The 18,209-nt window shown below is 43.7% G+C and overlaps 1 protein-coding gene across 3 annotated transcripts in view; it reads left to right on the top strand.

Annotated features, from left to right (window-relative positions):
- The window catches only part of LOC126252964 (tubulin polymerization-promoting protein homolog), a 451,173-nt gene that overhangs the window by 365,719 nt on the left and 67,245 nt on the right, over window positions 1–18,209 (top strand). For all 3 annotated transcript variants that reach the window (XM_049953978.1, XM_049953980.1, XM_049953979.1), the window contains exon 2: window positions 4,861–5,034. In XM_049953978.1, coding sequence (XP_049809935.1) covers window positions 4,861–5,034 — 174 coding nt within the window. The remainder of the gene's footprint in view (window positions 1–4,860; window positions 5,035–18,209) is intronic.

The following is an 18,209-nucleotide window of genomic DNA, read 5'->3' on the forward strand; positions in this document are numbered from 1 at the left end:
ACGAGAAAAGGTTGACAGAATAAATGAAACAGATCCAAAGAAGAGCAGCACGTTTCGTCCCACGTTCGTTTAGTAGGCGCGAAAGCGCACAGAGCTCTTGCAACTCTAGTGGTTGGCGCTACAAGAGAGGCCTCGTTCACCACGATATGGTTAAAGTTCTGCGAGCGTCTTCTCCTACAAGAGTCAACCAATACATCACATTTTTCTGCGTGTATTTCGCGAAAAGTTCATGCAGGTAAAATTAGCGTTTCGAGTTCACATGGAGGCTTACCAACAATCGCACTCCCCACACACCATATGCAACTGGAAAAGGAAAGATGGAAAGTAGAAATGGCACAGAAAGTACCCTCTCGAGTATGGGTGAAGATGTAGGTATGGACGGTAGCGATCGCACTTTTTACGTCGCTCGCAGAATGCCCAGGCGACGCTCGCCGTGTCAACCTTTCCCTGACTACTTTGCGAGTTCGCTGGTCGCGCACGTATACGCAACTTCAAGAGTATGCTCACGGTATGGCTCAACTAACGCAAGTGAAATAGATACGAGGCATTTTCAGAAAGTAAGTGTACTACACTTTCATATTTTCTTTTAGAAAATGACTATTTAAAAAAATTACAGGATACTGTTGACTCTTTTTTCACATAACCATCATCCCATTCAGTGCATGTTGTGAGCTGTGGCACATACTTCTTTATGCGCAGCTCGAAGAACGCTCCCGCCAGCTCCATCCCCATCTCAGAACCTCTTTCTACACTTGCTCGTCGGTTGATGTGTGCCTTTAGGATAATCTGAAGGCGTTAATTCAGGGGAGTAGTGGGGGTGGTTCAACCCACCCCAGCCAAATGAGTCCAGGAGCACATCGTAGGCTAAGGCTACGCAAGGACGGGCGCTGTGGAACAAGCGCGCTTCCGCCGTCAGCATTCCTCTCTTTTAGACTGAATGTTCCTTTTGAGTTTATTTAGGGTCGCACAATATCGTTGTGTACTGATGCCCCCCCTCCCCCCCCCCCCCCCCGATGTGAAACTTCGGACAAAATTATGCCTTTTCGGTCCCAAAACACTAAAGCCACGATTTTTTCCCCAACATTGTGATTCTGAATTTTTTTGGAGATGGGGAATGGGTGTGTCACCACTGACTTGGCGCCTGTTTTTTAGTTTCAGGCGTGTAATGAGCCACCCATGTTTCGTCTCCAGCACACTGGAGCGCAAAAGATCCTCATCTTCCAATCCAAGTCGCTCAAGAAACTTGCGGGAGCTATTGACCCAACTTTTCTTGTGCTGCCTTCTCAGCTGTTTTGGAACCCATCTTGTGCACAGTTTGTGGTATCCCAGAGTTTCTATGTGAGCCTTGGGTGGCTCATGTTCCCACCATCATGTATTTTACGCCCTGTTTTTAACGTACTTCCACCTCACCACATTAATTTAAATTACTACTGTCACTGAGCTGCTGCTTTGCCTGACCATGAGCGGCGTTAGCAGCGCATATCCATATATCCCCTCTCGTAGTATCTTTGCTTGACTGGTGTTACTTCGCGATCGTTGTTTGTCGTAAGATAGTTAGCGTCGGGAGTTCAGGTCGCGAGTTCGGGCTTCCAGTCAGTTGGAACGCATCTGGAGCGCAGTCCGGACCTGCCAGTCGCGGAGTTGCAATGCTGCACTGGTGCAGTCGGGTTGGAGCAGTGAGGTCTGCGTCGACATGGCTCGCCCGACCATTGCTGCCACGCATCACTTGAGCCGAGCCACGGTCTCGGTGGCTCGTCGGTAGGTCGTCCTACCGGACGACGCGTTTTGGCTCGCCGATCGTTCATGAGTCGGCTGCGTGTGTGTGTGCGCATCGACTCCCAATTTGTCTTCATGCGTGCTTACTGACTGTGGGGTATCGTTCAGGTGTTCACGCAAGTGTTTGTCAGGTTGTGTGTGTAGTTGCTTCTATTTCCACTGGCGACTATTTTACATGTTGTCGGCACTCTGAGAGGAGTCGATCGTTTGCTGCGGACCAGGGAAGTTATCTCCGCGCGGTGCAGTCGGCTGGGTCCGCTGGCGATCCCCGCGCAGTGACGAAGCGTGTGTGGAGCTGACCGATCGCTACGAGCTTCGTGGTTCACCGACCCAGGACGTCAAAGTTGAGCAGTGGTTTCAACTACCCAAGCCACGTCCATTCATGTAGTGGTGGTTCGCTGTTGGGGAGGTTTTCCTGTGAGCGACAGTGTTTCTCTTGTTGAAATTTAGCCGCCATGTGGTGTAATTAACTATATTCGTGTGCACCAGCGCAATTTTCTGCCTTGTGGCCGTTAGTGTTCTGGTTACCTGCTCTGACCACTGACTTAAATTCAGGCAGTGTTCCTTTTGGGTGAAGTTAACTTATATTATCGTATTTCAGATTCAAGTGTACCTGCCTTGTGGCCGTTACTCTTCCGGTTACCTGCCCTGGTCACTAACGTAATTTCAGGCAGCGTCCTTTCCTCACCTGTTGTCGCTGTCCAACACGGTGTGTAGTTTTGACAGCTTAATACATATTTCATTGTGGATAATCACGTTCATAACTTTTGTTGTTTGCGTTCTCATGTACTGATTGATGGCAAGCAAGTCAATGTGTCGGTTGGTCCATGGCTGTCCCCTGGTAGGGTTCGTAGTTGGACTCACCACGTGTCTCGCCTAAGTGAACGACGGCAGACCGATCCACTGGAGACTCCAGAGTGCCAGTCTCTTAATTGTCCTTTTGGCAGTGTTAATGTTGTTGTAATTTAACTGCATTTTATATTTTTAATTTGGCAAGGTTAGTTGTGTCAGTTCTCAGAGTTTCCTTTCAAGTCCAAACATTATCGCCTTCTGCTCTTGAAAGGTTATTGCTATTTCCTCTGCAAGATTTTACAAGTTATTGTGGGCCTTCCACAGTTGGTGTTGCAAAAAGGAAATTTTTAAACTTAATGTATTGTTCTACTGATTGTTGCAGTATATATTTCCTTGATTTGCAGAATTTAACTTTGCAACCTTCCGCCATCTTCTTGCGTTTGTTTATCTCTTTCTGTGCACCTTGTGGGCCATCAGCCCTTTTAGCATCTTAAAACATTGTGGCCTTCTGCCTTCAGTAATCATCAGAGTATATTTGGAATTTTGAAAATTTAATCCGGCGGCCTTCAGTGGCTACGCATGCTGATCTCATATATGTATACGATTTATTTTATTCGTAAATTTGTGTCTCATGTCTTTTCAAAATTGAACTTATTCTAAAGCATCTGTTTGGAGGCCTTCAGCCACGAAGCAAATTTAATTCTTTCAAAAGCGTATTTGTGAAATAAATGATAATAAATTAAAATTGTGAATAAATTAAAATAGTGAAATGAATCCGACCGCAACTCCCTTCGGTCTTTCCAGAACCCTAATTACCGGTTAGCCCTGCGTGATTTGTTCTACGTTTCACTGTGAATTTCTCGTACTGAATAAGAATTCTGCAGATCGCAGAAATTTGATCCACTGTCAATCGGAGGTCTCCACGAATAGTTCCTTCGATTTTTTTGCACCAACTCAGTCAGATTGGAAGGCATTCTATTTCTCTGTTCGCCGTGCACGTTTGTTCTGCCCCCACTAAACTCTCTCTACCACTTAAACGCAATTGTTCTGTTAGTAATATCATCGCCGTAAACCGTTCCGATTCGCGAAAAAATTTCAGTAGGCGTTACTCCTTCCACGAGTAGGAAGCCGATCACATCACGTGGCTCGCATTTGGCGGGATTTCTTACTACCGACATCTTTCACGCAACTGCACACTACAATATGTACATCTACGTCCATACTCCGCAAGCCACCTGACGGTGTGTGGCGGAGGGTACCTTGGGTACCTCTATCGGTTCTCCCTTCTATTCCAGCCTCGTATTGTCCGTGGAAGGAAAGATTGTCGGTATGCCTCTGTGTGGGCTCTAATTTCTCTGATAATATCCTCATGGTCTCTTCCTCATATACGAAGGAGAGAGGAATATACTGCTTGACTCCTCAGTGAAGGTATGTTCTCGAAACTTCAACAAAAATCCGTACCGAGCTACTGAGCGTCTCTCTTGCAGAGTCTTCACGTTTACTAAATGACCCTGTAACGAAGCGCGCTGCTCTCTGTTGGTTCTGCTCTATCTCTTCTATCAATCCTATCTGGTACGGATCCCACACCGGTGAGCAGTATTCAAGCAGTGGGCGAACAAGTGTACTGTAAGCTACTTCCTTTGTTTTCAGACTGCATTTCCTTAGGATTCTTCCAATGAATTTCAGTCTGGCATCTGCTTTACCGACGATCAACTTTATATGATCATTCCATTTTAAATCACTCCTAATGCGTACTCCCACATAATTTATGGAATTAACTGCTTCCAGTTGCTGACCTGCTATATTGTAGCTAAATGATAAAGGATCTTTCTTTCTATGTAATCACAGCAGATTACACTTGTCTACATTGAGATTCAGTTGCCATTCCCTGCACCCTGCGTCAATTCGTTGCAGATCCTCCTGCATTTCAGAACAATTTTCCATTGTTACAACCTCTCGATATACTACAGCATCATCTACAAAAAGCCTCAGTCAACTTTCGATGTCATCCACATGGTCATTTATATATATTTTGAATAGCAACGGTCCTAGGACACTCCCCTGCGGCACACCTGAAATCACTCTTACTTCGGAAGACTTCTCTCCATTGAGAATGACATCGTGAGTTTACGTACTACCGTATCCCGACGATGCCAGCTCTGGTCAGCATCGCCAAAACTTAAAAAACCACAGCCCTTTATTCTCACAGTACACTTGCTCTCTGGGCATGCCTAGTAAAAATTATATTACTGTGTTCTGCTGTAATGAGGACACTTCGGTGTGCTGTTTCAGATGTGCGACACGGCGACTGCCTCCTCTTCCTCCACCCCCGCAGTGGAGGCCATCCCCGCCAAGGGGGAGGATGGGGGCGTCCAGCCGTCTCCACCCCCACCTGCTGCCGCCCCCAAGTCGGAGGCGGAGGCGCCCAAGCAGCCTGCGGACGACGACAAGCCGCCTGACAACAAGGTGAGGTTCCGGCCCTCAGTCAACAAGCCTGACGCTTTCTGCACTGCCCCGTCACAAAAGATACTACAGCTAGGCTCTGATAACTACTGGCTGCGATGTCGTAGGGCAATTGATGTAAACTGTGTGAACGAACGGGTGGTTTTCTGTCACTCTGCGCAACGGATTAATCTGAGATGTACCCTTTACCCTGTGGCTCCTGCAAATGCAATTTCCACCCCCACACTACTACAGAAGTCAGACAGACGCTCCTAACGTTCTAAAGAGAAATACCTGAAAAACTTTCAGCAATAAATATCTTCTGGGGTCGTCCGCTGTAAGGAAATGACACAAAAATTCACAAAATTTCTTACGTAACTAGTCGAATACTTGGGTACTGTATTAGTGCTAGTAAGTGTAAGAAAAACATGAGACTAACGAAAATTATTATTTTTTTTTGCAAGAATTCTGAGATATCACTATGGCACTTTTAGTTATGAACTGAACAAGTTATTTCTGGGTTCTTTTCGGAATGTGAAGTTACCTCTTAAGGATAGGATTCGCTAATGAAATTTCTATACAAAGTTTAAGATTGTTATTGACTTGGCACAATGGATGAGAGCCGTGCCTACTCAACTTGAATAATTATCTGTTAGAATGTTGCTAGGTACGGTCGAGGCTGTTGCGTGTGAAATGCAGTCAAGTGTACTGTTGTGGAGGAAATATGGGGCTCGCAAGAGCTGTAGCGCACAATACCGTACGCTGCAATGACTGCTGTCTGCGCCGCTCGCTGCTGACAGATAAGACAACTCTCGTTCTATCTGGATTGACCTTCGCCAATCAAACCCTCCCTATGCCTTGATGAAGTCGAGGACTCCTATTTGCCCCTAGTCTAACTATTGGCATGATACACCGGTCAGATAACCAGTCCACCGCGATGCCACTCAAAAATTCGCTCGCATTCATTTAACTATAACTCTGTCCGTTCACACCGCACAATAAGTGTGGCGGCCAACACAGTGAACAACACTTAATCGCAAGGACTCAATATAGGGTCGCACTCCTATTCGCTCTCGACAGAGGTGCTCTCCCAGTGAAGTACTGAGGAGAGACTTGTTCCTCCCTCTTTGAGTACACGTATGAGCGCGCACGCTCTCGTTACATGTTCTCGCTCCAAGAGCGACAACGGAATGGCCCCTCAGCACGCCAGACGTGAAGGGGTATATCTTTCGGTCTCTTCCGTTACTCCTTCAGCTCAAGGCGTCAGGAATATCGTCTGCCAATCAGCATTGCTCTTCTAAAACGGGAGAATGACGTTTCGTTTAAGGCTACCAATCCGGAAATCTGTAGCATCGACGTTTGGCGTTTTCTGTCTCCCTGTGAAAACCTCTGAAACTGCGTGCTATGTTTGTAAAGAATGCGTAGGCTGGACGCTCCCACACAATGTAGCAGAATTTGCTTTTAAGCCGAACACGGGGTCGTTCTCCCTTTCACTCTGGCACACGCTGTCTGCTCTACGGGTGGTCGCCGGCCGACGTAGATAGGCTGAATCGTCCTCTGAAGGGACTGGCCGCCTGGCGTGCGGTTTGCCTCTCCCAAACTAAAAGCTTTTGTGACTGTCGTGTCTTGAAAGTGTGTGTGTGTACACCAGCCTCGAGTATTTCAAGCTCGGTGCGCACTTGCGATTTACTTGTTATTTGCATATCGTTTAAATGAATTCATACAACATTGACTTTATCTTATCGAGTTTGGGTTCGAATGAAGCGTCATGATGTGCGGTATATGATTGTGAGGGCAGAATATGTAAGCAATGGAGGTCAGGAGACCACGACATCTTACAACTGGAAGGCTGAAGACTCATAATGAAACTGTGTTAAAGACAAAACGTTGTAGTATTGATTGGCGATGTACGAACAGGTGTTAGGCAAGGATGTTATTTGTAACCAATGCTTTTCCGTATTTATGAACAAATAAATCTATAGAAAAAACAAGACGCATATTTATAGGGGAAGATAGATAAGCATGCAGATAATCAACCATGTTGGCCCAATATGAGAAAGAACGATTTGATATGGACCGATCGTGAAAGAGTGGAGAGTTGGGGGGGGGGGGGGGGGCATGAGAATAAATATGGAAAAGACCAAAGTAGTGAAAATCAGCAAATATGACACTTTCGTCAAAATATCAATGACCATCCCATATTTTGTCAGTTGTGTTTCGTACACTGCAGAGATTTCGTTGGAAAGCCCTTACATTTCCCCCAAACAGTCTCGGTGTCTCCTCTTGCGATTTCCATATTTTTTGAGCCCTGAAGGAAGACATTGTGGCCGTCGGTTTGCTTCGGATGAAGAGGTGCACTCCTGAGTTCTGTAGGCAGCCGCAAACATTTTTCCACGAAAGCTCCATCAAACTAATCTTCGGACTGAAGACCACAACAGCACATTCCCCATTGCAGATATCAGGAATTGTCTGAGGGCTGTTGTTACGGCATTAAGTGCATATGAAGGGCTTATTTAAATAATGGTACAAGTTCATTTTTGTTCACTCTGAGATACAGAGTCCTAAAGTTAAATGAGTGCTGAAAAATCTGCAGTTGAGATACCAGAAACTTAAAAACGTATGACTTCTTGCTAGAGATGACCCTTTCTTTCTGTTTGTTTGGACCATTAATGTCAGAAGCATTATAGACAGAAAAGTGGAGGTAATGGACTTGTACCACTATTGAAATAAGCCCTTCATATGTACCTATTCATTTTGTCGCGTAACACTAGTGCATATATTTGAGCGGTGTCTGTTCTGTCGGCTACACCTATGCTTTGAAGAGGGAGGGCGGGAGGTGGGGGGGGGGGGGGGGGGTGCGTAGCCGGCCTACACCTAGTCCACAGTGTGAGCGTTTTAACTTCACAATACCTACTGAATCCACGTCTTTTTGACATCAGCAGTAAAAATTATCACTACAGGAACAAACGTGATATAGTACTGAAAGAAGTGTTTTGTAGTTTAAGAGTGGAGAATCTGCAAAAAAAAAAAAAGTATCTCTGCTTTCACAGCCTTGGAGATAAAGACCAGCCGTTGCATCCTGAAACAGAAGCGGTGGTGGTCCTGAGGAGGTTTACGTGCCGAAAGTATGGTTTTTTTGAGAGACTCCGTTTTCTGGAAACGCGCAGATAGAGTAGCTTCTCTAATAGATAACTTGAGAGTTCTGCATAAACACAATCAGTTACGTACAGTTAATGATAACTATTTAACAGTAGGAAGAGTAGCGCCTCTAATAGACAAATAACATGAGATTTCTGAATAAACACAATTAATTAATTACAATTGATGACACCTATTAAATTTTATATCTTTTTATTACAACAGTGTGTATTTATTATGGTATGTTATAGTTTCTGCTGAAGTAACGAAATGTAAATTGCTGTTCCGCCACTGCTAGAATATTATTGCTGAATTCTGTAGCTTGTCCAGCTTTCAAAAGATACTGCTGACTTTTTTAAAACAATTAAAGCATCTATAAAAAAAATGGGCTGTTTTCTGTCAATGCAAATGTGGGAAATGCGCATGCAATTTTCTCTTTTGACTCCTACAAACGTTTTAACGAGTAAAGAAGAACTATGTAACTCCTACATTCATGATTTAGTCATCATTGGTTTAAAAGAACAGGTGGACGACACTGTCATTTTCACTCTAGGCATTATGCAAGTGCTTTACTTGCAGAAAGCATTTGAATTACCATCTCTAACTAAACGATCTTTCAAAATACCTTCAAAATACTTCAAAATGTGTTTATCCATGCAGGTAGAGGATATTCGAGTTTTTCCTTGAGAAAATTGTAACTTTTCTGCGATACGGCGCGCAAAGTAATCGACTTGCAAATGTCCTCTTGGACCCATCGAACCTTTTTTGACAGCTGTAACACACTACTAATTTGATTAAGCGAAAATATTTTGCCTAGTATTCGATTAATTTCACGAGACGTAAGTGCAGTTTTATTACTTTCTTCATAATTCAGACGTCGTTTTTTTGATTACATCTGACTCCGAAGATCTTTATCACGGGTTCGCGATTTGTTTCACATGTTGATGAGCTTTTCTCCTCTGTAATACCGCTGTGGAATTCTGTACACTGGCTTTATCTGAATAATTACAAACAACTTCATGTGTAAATGTAGATTGATCAGCACCCTTTTACAGTGGTGAAAGGTTTTCTAACGTCTCTACGCTTTTTTGATGGCTCTCACCGTTGTTGAAACGTTCCTTCCTTTCTTGTGTTGCACGTGGTGTGCTATCAAACCGGCGCTGCTGCTGCAAGCAAATTACACAGTGGAAATGCATCGCTCTGAAGCACTCTTTCTGGCGGAAGTTTAGCAGTACTGAACGCAAGTTTCTTACGTAATCATTTTCTTCGAAATGACAATATCATATTTTAGCATTTGCAACATTCACAGCGCCTTTTCTACAGCGTTTCGACGGCCAAATCTCATGCAGACTTGTATCGCAAGGAAACCTACTTCAGTCCCTCTAGCGTCGCGATTGTGAGGATTACGGCCAACAACATCACAACGTGGCATTGCTTTCTCACGCACAAAACACTTCAGTTTCCAAATCATTCCCTACACAAAAGCAACTAAGCGAAAGCGACAGCTCTGGCTCAAGTTGTAAACTCCCTCTTACTAATCGGTCTATCGTGCTTGCGATATAAAATAAGACCGTGGATCGCGTGTATGCCTAATAGGTTTTTTCTGATTGTATAAGGCTATCTTTCCCGAAGAAGTGATACAGATAAGTAGGAGGAAAGTGTACAACCGACCCTTCTGATGGAAAGTCTACTAAGAATAAAAGTAATTAAACCGAACAGGGCTATAATTTGGAAAAAATGAAAGTTATTTTGTGCATTCACTCACGAACAACACTGGACAGAAAGGGGGTACCATGGTCATGAATCCAACATAACGTCATCAAAGAAATTTAGAAAAAAAGCAGGCACTTTTTACTTTGCAGTTACTTATTTTGCAAATTGGCTTTCATATTGTTGTCTGAACAACTGAGCCTTTTTTACTGACTTGAACAGAATTAAATAGTAGAATACGTACCAAACCAAACAGCCATGTGCTCCAAGCTATATGTAAAATAAATAAAACTTCTGCATTTTTAATTTGTGCATTTCTTTAGATTTGGATTTTTTCCAGTGATTGAGTCTCAAACTTGAAAAATGAAATAGCTTTACTTTAGTCATATACTGAAGCCTCTGTTGTACAACAGTTAACTGAAAGTAGACTGAGGCTAAAATTCTTAAAAGAGAAATTATTCATTAATAAACTGGCCATAACTATTCAATTTGTTTCTTATGACACAGTTATCATATTAGGGAAGAAAAGGAACAAGGATTCTGCTTGGTAACAGTGTCTGGCGCCAATGAGGACACAATTGCCCCGAGTTTAACTGATTATTATTTAAATAAATCTTATCAATCAAATCACATTCAGTTGTGCTGCTGGGTTAGCCATTAACACTTTCTACCAATGAACAGTCTTACATCAGAGCTGTGCATACGACGAAACTCGGAGCTGACGACGGAACTGTGTTGCTGAAACTGCTGCTGTTGTTGAAGACGGTAGCATCTTGTGGGGCCACGGCTAATTACAGGAACGGGCAATCGTAATTAATACAGCCTCTTCCGCCCGTCCACTGTCCGTACTCCTGCTCTAGACATCTGGCCGGCGCGCGTACATGATGCCGCCGAAAATGGTTCTTTCTACTGCGAGAGCGTTAACACCACACTTCCTCACACTACAAGCGCTGGAACCCGTCTCTCCCTCTCTCCGCGCGCTCTGCGCAACAACTCCCCACCCAAAGATTTTACAACGCACAAGCACTGCTATTATCGTTGATAGTCGATGCAAATAACAATTCCTTTGGCTTTTTCCCAGAGCTTATACGTTTCACAGTAAAACACAGATAAATACAATAAAACGTCAACAGACTTCTACCTAAATGTAAACATACAGTGAAGCAATGTCCTTACACATTAAAAGAAAGCATTTAAATTACAAATATTTACATGCAATTTTTAAAAAGTTATGTATCGGTGGCAGGTGCCATGCATCCTGCATTTTCGGTGTTACAAAGATTAAAAGAATAGTTAACCACGCACTGGATAGGAATGTAGCAGTAGAATAGTTAATAATAGGAGGGAACCTCCATGGTATGCAACCACTGTACAGAAACTTCTAAAAAAACAGAGATTACGGCATAACAATAGTAAAACGAAGCATAGGGCTACATACAGAGAGATGCTGAATGAAACGCGATTGGCTGTCGAAGGAGCAATGCGCGATGTCTCCAGTGACCACCGTAGCAGAATACTGTCAAGTGATCTTTCACATAACCGAAAGAAATTCTGGTCGTATGTAAAGGCTGTTAGTGGCACCAAAGTTTATGTCCAGTCCCTAGCGAATGAGACAGGAACTTAAATTGAGGGTAGCAAAGCAAAAGCTGAAATGCTTAACTCCGTTTTCAAATGTCCCTTTACGAAGGAAAATCTAGGAGAATTGCTCCAGTTTAATCCTCCTACCACTGAAAAGATGAATTAAATAAGTATTAGCGTCAGTGGTGTTGAGAAACAGCTGAAATCGTTAAAACTGAACGAAGCTCCAGGCCCCAACGGAATCCCTGTCAAATTCTACACTGAATTTTCGGCTGAGTTCGCCCATCTTCTAACTACAATCTTTCGTAGATCCCTCAAACAAAAAACTGTACCCCGTTCTTGGAAAAAGTCACAGGTCACACCCGTCTACAAGAAGGACAGTAGAAGCGATCCACAAAACTATCGTCTAATATCCTTGACATCAATTTGTTGTAGAATCTTACAACATATTCTGATTTCAAACTTAAAGAGATAGTTTGAGGAGAGTGACCTCCTCGACGCCATCCAGCATGGATTTCGAAAACATTGAACATGTGAAACCTTATTCGCACTTTTCTCATCTTATATACGCAAAGCTTTGGATCAAGGCAACGAGGTAGATGCAGTGTTTCCTGATTTCCAAAAACCATTTGACTCAGTACCGCACCTATGCTTATTGTCAAAAGTACGATCATATGAGGTATCAAGTGAAATTTGTGACTGCATTGAGGACTTTTCTATATTTAAAGGCGCTACAGTCTGGAACCGCGCGACCGCTACGGTCGCAGGTTCGAATCCTGCCTCGGGCATGGATGTGTGTGATGTCCTTAGGTTAGTTAGGTTTAAGTAGTTCTAAGTTCTAGGGGACTGATGACCTTAGAAGTTAAGTCCCATAGTGCTCAGAGCCATTTTTTTCTTTTCTATATGGAGGACACATCATGTTATCTTATACGGAGAGTCATCGTCAGATGTAGAAGTAACTTCGGGTCTGCCTCAGGGAAGTGTGTTGGGACCCTTGCTGTTAATGTTGTATGTTAATGACCTTGCAGACAACATTAATAGTAAAATCAGGCATTTTGCAGATGATGCAGCTGTCTTTAATGAAGTATTATCTGAGAGAAGCTGCCTAAATATTTAATCAGATCTTGATAAGATTTCAACGTGGTGCAGAGATCGGCAACTTGTTCTAAATGTTCAGAAATGTAAAACTGTGCACTTCAAAAAACTAAAAAACGTAGTATCATATGACTATAATATCAATGAGTCACTGCTCGAACAGGACAACTCGTACAATTACATGGCTGTAACACTTTGTAGGATTATGGAAAGGAAATATCTCACAGATTCAGTAGTGCATAGAGCAGGTGGTAGACTTGAGTTTATTGGTAGAACAGTTTATTGGTAGAACACTGGGGAAGTGCAATCAGTCTACAAACGAGATTGCCTACAAATCACTCGTGCGACCGGTTCTAAAATACTGCTAAAGTCTGTGGCACCCGTACTAGATAGGCCTAACAGAGGATACTGAACTACACAGAGAAGGGCAGCACAAGTGGTCACAGGTTTGTTTTATCCGTGTGAGGGTGCCACAGAGATACCGAAGAAGCTGAAGTGGAAGATTCTTGAATATAGCCGTAAACTATTCCGAGAAAGTCTACAAATGGTTCAAATGGCTCTGAGCACTATGGGACTTGACATCTGAGGTCATCAGGCCCCTAGACTTAGAACTACATAAACCCAACTAACCTAAGGACATCACACACATCCATTCACGAGGCAGGATTCGAACCTGCGACCGTAGCAGCAACACGGTTCCGGCCTGAAGCACCTAGAACCGGGAAAATCTATTAGCAAAGTTTCAAGAACGGGCTCTTACTGATTACTCTAGGAATATACACTAGCGTTCATTAAAATTGCTACACCAAGAAGAAATGCAGATGATAAACGGGTATTCATTGGGCAAATATATTATATTAGAAATGACATGTGATTACATTTTCACGCAATTTGGGTGCATAGATCCTGAGAAATGAGTACCCAGAACAACCACCTCTGGCCGTAATAACGGCCTTGATACGCCTGCGCATTGAGTCAAACTGAGCTGAAATGTAACGTCCACCGTTCAAAGTGCCATCAATGCGAACAAGAGACGTGTAACCAATGGCAGTCCATACCATCACGCCGGGTGATACGCCAGTATGGCGATGACGAATACACGCTTCCAATGTGCGTTCACCGCGATATCGCCAAACACGGATGCGACCATCATGATGGCCCGCATCTCGTGGTCGTGCGGTAGCGTTCTCGCTTCCCACGCCCGTGTTCCCGGGTTCGATTCCCGGCGGGGTCAGGGATTTTCTCTGCCTCGTGATGGCTGGGTGTTGTGTGCTGTCCTTCGGTTAGTTAGGTTTAAGTAGTTCTAAGTTCTAGGGGACTGATGACCATAGATGTTAAGTCCCATAGTGCTCAGAGCCATTTGAACCATTTTAACCATCATGATGCTGTAAACAGAACCTAGATTCATCCGAAAAAATGACGTTTTGCCATTCGTGCACCCAGGTTCGTCGTTGCGTACTCCATCGCAGGCGATCCTGTCCGTGATGCAGCGTCAAGGGTAACCGCAGCCATGGTCTCAGAGCTGATAGTCCATGCTGCTGCAAACGTCGTCGAACAGTTCGTGCAGATGGTTGCTGTCTTGCAAACATCTCCATCTGTTGACTCAGGGATCGAGACGTGGCTGCACTATCCGATACAGCCGTGCGGATAAGATGCCTGTCATCTCGACTGCTAGTGATACGAGGCCGTTGGGATCCAGCAAGGTGTTCCGTATTACCCTCCTGAATCCACCGATTCCATATTCTGCTAACAGTCATTGGATCTCAACCAACGCGTGCAGCAATGTCGCGATACGATAAACCGCAATCGCGATAGGCTACAATCCGACCTTTATCAAAGTCGGAAACGTGACGGTACGCGTTTATCCTCCTTATACGAGGCATCACAACAACGTTTCACCAGGCAACGCCGGTCAACTGCTGTTTGTGTATGAGAAATCGGTTGGAAACTATCCTCATGTCAGCACGTTGTAGGTGTCGCCACCGGCGCCAACATATTGTGAATGCTCCGAGAAGCTAATCATTTGCATATCACAGCATCTTCTTCCTGTCGGTTAAATTTCGCGTCTATAGCACGTCACTTTCGTGGTGTAGCAATTTTAATGCCCAGTAGTGTACTATAACCTCCTACGTATCCCTCACACAGGGATCGTGAGGATAATATTAGAATAATTAGTGCACGCACAGAGGCATTCAAACAATGATTCTTCCGGCGCTCTAAACGTGAGTGATACAGGAAGAAACTCGAACAAATGGTACAATGGGACGTAGACTCTGCCGTACTCGTGGTGGTTTGCAGAGTAGAAATCACAGAGTCTCCAACATATAAATACGAGGGCGAAGGGTTCCTCACTGACATCATGCGCATAATGGCAGAAACGCGTTTGCTACTGCGCAGCGTTTATTGCGCCCCCGCCTCCTCCCCCAAATGATACAATCTCTACAACAAATTCTTTTGGAAGATACATTACACTTTCCCTCTCCTCCCTCCTGCTCGTCAATCTTTTACACCCATCATGACCATCTTCTTTTGGTTTTGTTGTCAGCTACGGGATATAACGTACTGGCCGCATAGAAAACAAGCGTTGCTGATTTCCTATTACCACTCAACGCCATGATTCCTTGTTGTGTATACGTGCAGTGGTGATGTACACTTTGTAGCGCCTCCAATACAACGTCAGCACAGCTCCTTTGTTGCTGACCGCCGTGCCTCAAACACGGAGAAGCCTACTATCCATTTCGCTATCCTGACCTTTGCTGAAAATATCTAACTGTTCTCCTACGGCAGGCTAATTCGTCTTGGGGTCACGCTTGATCAGTGGGAATAGTCAAGCGTGATTAAATATACGATGGGACAGCGCAACCTTACAAATTATAAAACTCGATTACGGACTCTAGTACACAGATATATTGTTCATTGGGACCCATGAGTACATTTCCAAGAAATCTCATACACCTAATTAATTAGAAAACAGTGAAAGGAGTGGAGAATGTACTCATATTATAGACTAAGCGCCCACTGCGTTAACTGCATGGTCCGCACAGATATTTTTTTTTTTTTTTTGTTTTCCTTTCATCGAGTTTTTACGTTCTTCACAAATTGCAATATCTCTTAAACTTTTCAAGCTGATTAAGGCCACAGAAGCGTGGTCCTTTCCGAACGTACTTCTGACCAAGACGCGGTTCTGGCATCTAGAGTCGGAGGTCTTTATTAATCCTGCATCTTGCGTTCTTGTGGTGACATTTCCAGAGACTTTAATCCTCCAAACGGATATTCCTCTAGAAGTTAAATTCAAATTTTCGTGAACTGAACTTAAAAAATATTATAATACAACGAAATATTTTCATAAAAATTTTTCTCCGCTGTTTCACTCACTCAGGGGTTGAATTTTCTAAAACACTGAAACATATATTTTTTTGTTTCTAACGGAGAAGCCAAATACAAATTTTCTGAGATTAAGTTTAAAAAATGCTTTCATAATGAAGTATTTTCATAAAAATTTTCATCTTCTATTTTACCCCCTTAGCGGCTCAATTTCCAGAAGCACTGAAACAGTATTTTTTTATATCTTATTCAGAAGTCGATATAAGTTGTCATAGATGTAGGTTTAAAATGCTTTATTAGTACTTGAATCAAGATTTATATTTAAAACAATTTTATATATTACGCTGTGAGTCCAAGACACAGCTGTGTTCGATTTTTTTTATTAATATAGGCCTATTATGGCGCGATCGCAATATTCATGAGGTGGTCCTCAGCTGCTTCCCCTACAGCTCCAGTCCTTAAGGACTCGGGTAAACCTCTCCATCATGGCGCCCAAGCTGAGTAGGTTCCTGTGGCCAGGAGGTGACGGTATAATCATAAAAGACGCGCGTTTCCTGTACATCATCATTCACCAAGCTCAGAGCGAGTGTACAGCGTTATGCGCTATTTAAAACCTCAGTAGTCAATGAAAACAGCCGCCTGTCCAGAGAGGGAATATTTTTTACAGCCAACGTAAGTGACTTCGTGTTCGCAGATTTTGGTGACGTTACGTTATGTTGCCAGACTCTGACGTCAGCGCTAGGCACCGTAGAAAGTCCCCACAAGGGCTCACTCTTAACGGAAAACACCGTCTTTGAGAAAATGTCTGACTTCTTAACACTTTGACTTCCAGGAGGCGGCCAGTGGCCACAGGAAAGCCTCATGACGAGCGCCGACTGTCCGGGCCGGTCTGGCGGCGAAAACATCAATCACTAAGCGTGGGGCGATCAACATGTTAACTGCAAAAGCGGCCAGAAAAACTGATGCAAAAACCCTCTTTGTCCACGTATCATCTGTAGCTAATGAGTATCCCTTGTCTACACTTCTATCACACATAAAATCTATATAAATACAAAAGTAAACGCTCGTTTGTTCAAAATCGTATATCTCCGTATCCCCTCTATATGTAAAGTGTCATATCGTACACACACTATATAGATAGGGTGGTCCATTGATACTGACCGGGCCAAAGATCTCACGAAATAAGCATCAAACGAAAAAACTACAAAGAACGAAACTCGTCTAGCTTGAAGGGGGAAACCAGATTGCGCTATGGTTGGCCCGCTAGATGGCGCTGCCATAGGTCAAACGGATATCAACGGCGTTCTTTTTTTTTTTTTTTAACAGGAACCCCCATTTTTATTACAAATTCGTGTAGTATGTAAAGCAATATGAATGTTTTAGTTGGGCCACTTGTTTCGCTTTGTGATAGATGGCCCCGTAATAGTCACAAACGTATAAGTACGTGGTATCACGTAACACACCGCCAGAGCGGTCGGTATTTGCTTCGTGATACATTACCCGTGTTAAAATGAACCGTTTACCAATTGCGGAAAAGGTAGATATCGTGTTGATGTATGGCTATTGTGATCAAAATGCCCAACGAGCGTGTGCTATGTATGCTGCTCGGTATCCTGGACGACATCATCCAAGTGTACGTACAGTTCGCCGGATAGTTAAGTTATTTAAGGAAACAGGAAGTGTTCAGTCATGTGTGAAACGTCAACCAAGACCTGCAACAAATGATGATGCCCAAATAGGTGTTTTAGCTGCTGTCGCGGCTAAGCAGACAAATTGCGCGAGAATCGGGAATCTCAAAAACGTCGGTGTTGAGAATACTACATCAACATCGATTGCACCCATACCATATTTCTATGCACCAGTAATTGCATGGCGACGTCTTTGAACGTCGTGTACAGTTCTGGCACTGGGAACAAGAGAAATTACGGGACGATGACAGATTTTTTGCACGCGTTCTATTTAGCGACGCAGCGTCATTCACCAACAGCGGTAACGTAAACCGGCATAATATGCACTATTGGGTTACGGAAAATGCACGATGGCTGCGACAAGTGGAACATCCGCGACCTTGGTGGTTTAATGTATGGTGCGGCATTGTGGGACGAAGGATAATTGGCCCCCATTTTATCGATGGCAATCTAAATGGTGCAATGTATGCTGATTTCCTACGTAATGTTCTACCGGTGTTAATAAAAGATGTTTCACTACATGACAAAATGGCGGTGTACTTTCAACATGATGGATGTCAGGCACATAGCTCGCGTGCGGTTGAAGCGGTATTGAATAGCATATTTAATGACAGGTGGATTGGTCGTCGAAGCACCATACCATGGCCCGAACGTTCACCGGATCTG

Source organism: Schistocerca nitens, chromosome 4 (genome assembly GCF_023898315.1).
Source record: "Schistocerca nitens isolate TAMUIC-IGC-003100 chromosome 4, iqSchNite1.1, whole genome shotgun sequence".
Taxonomy (NCBI): domain Eukaryota; kingdom Metazoa; phylum Arthropoda; class Insecta; order Orthoptera; family Acrididae; genus Schistocerca; species Schistocerca nitens.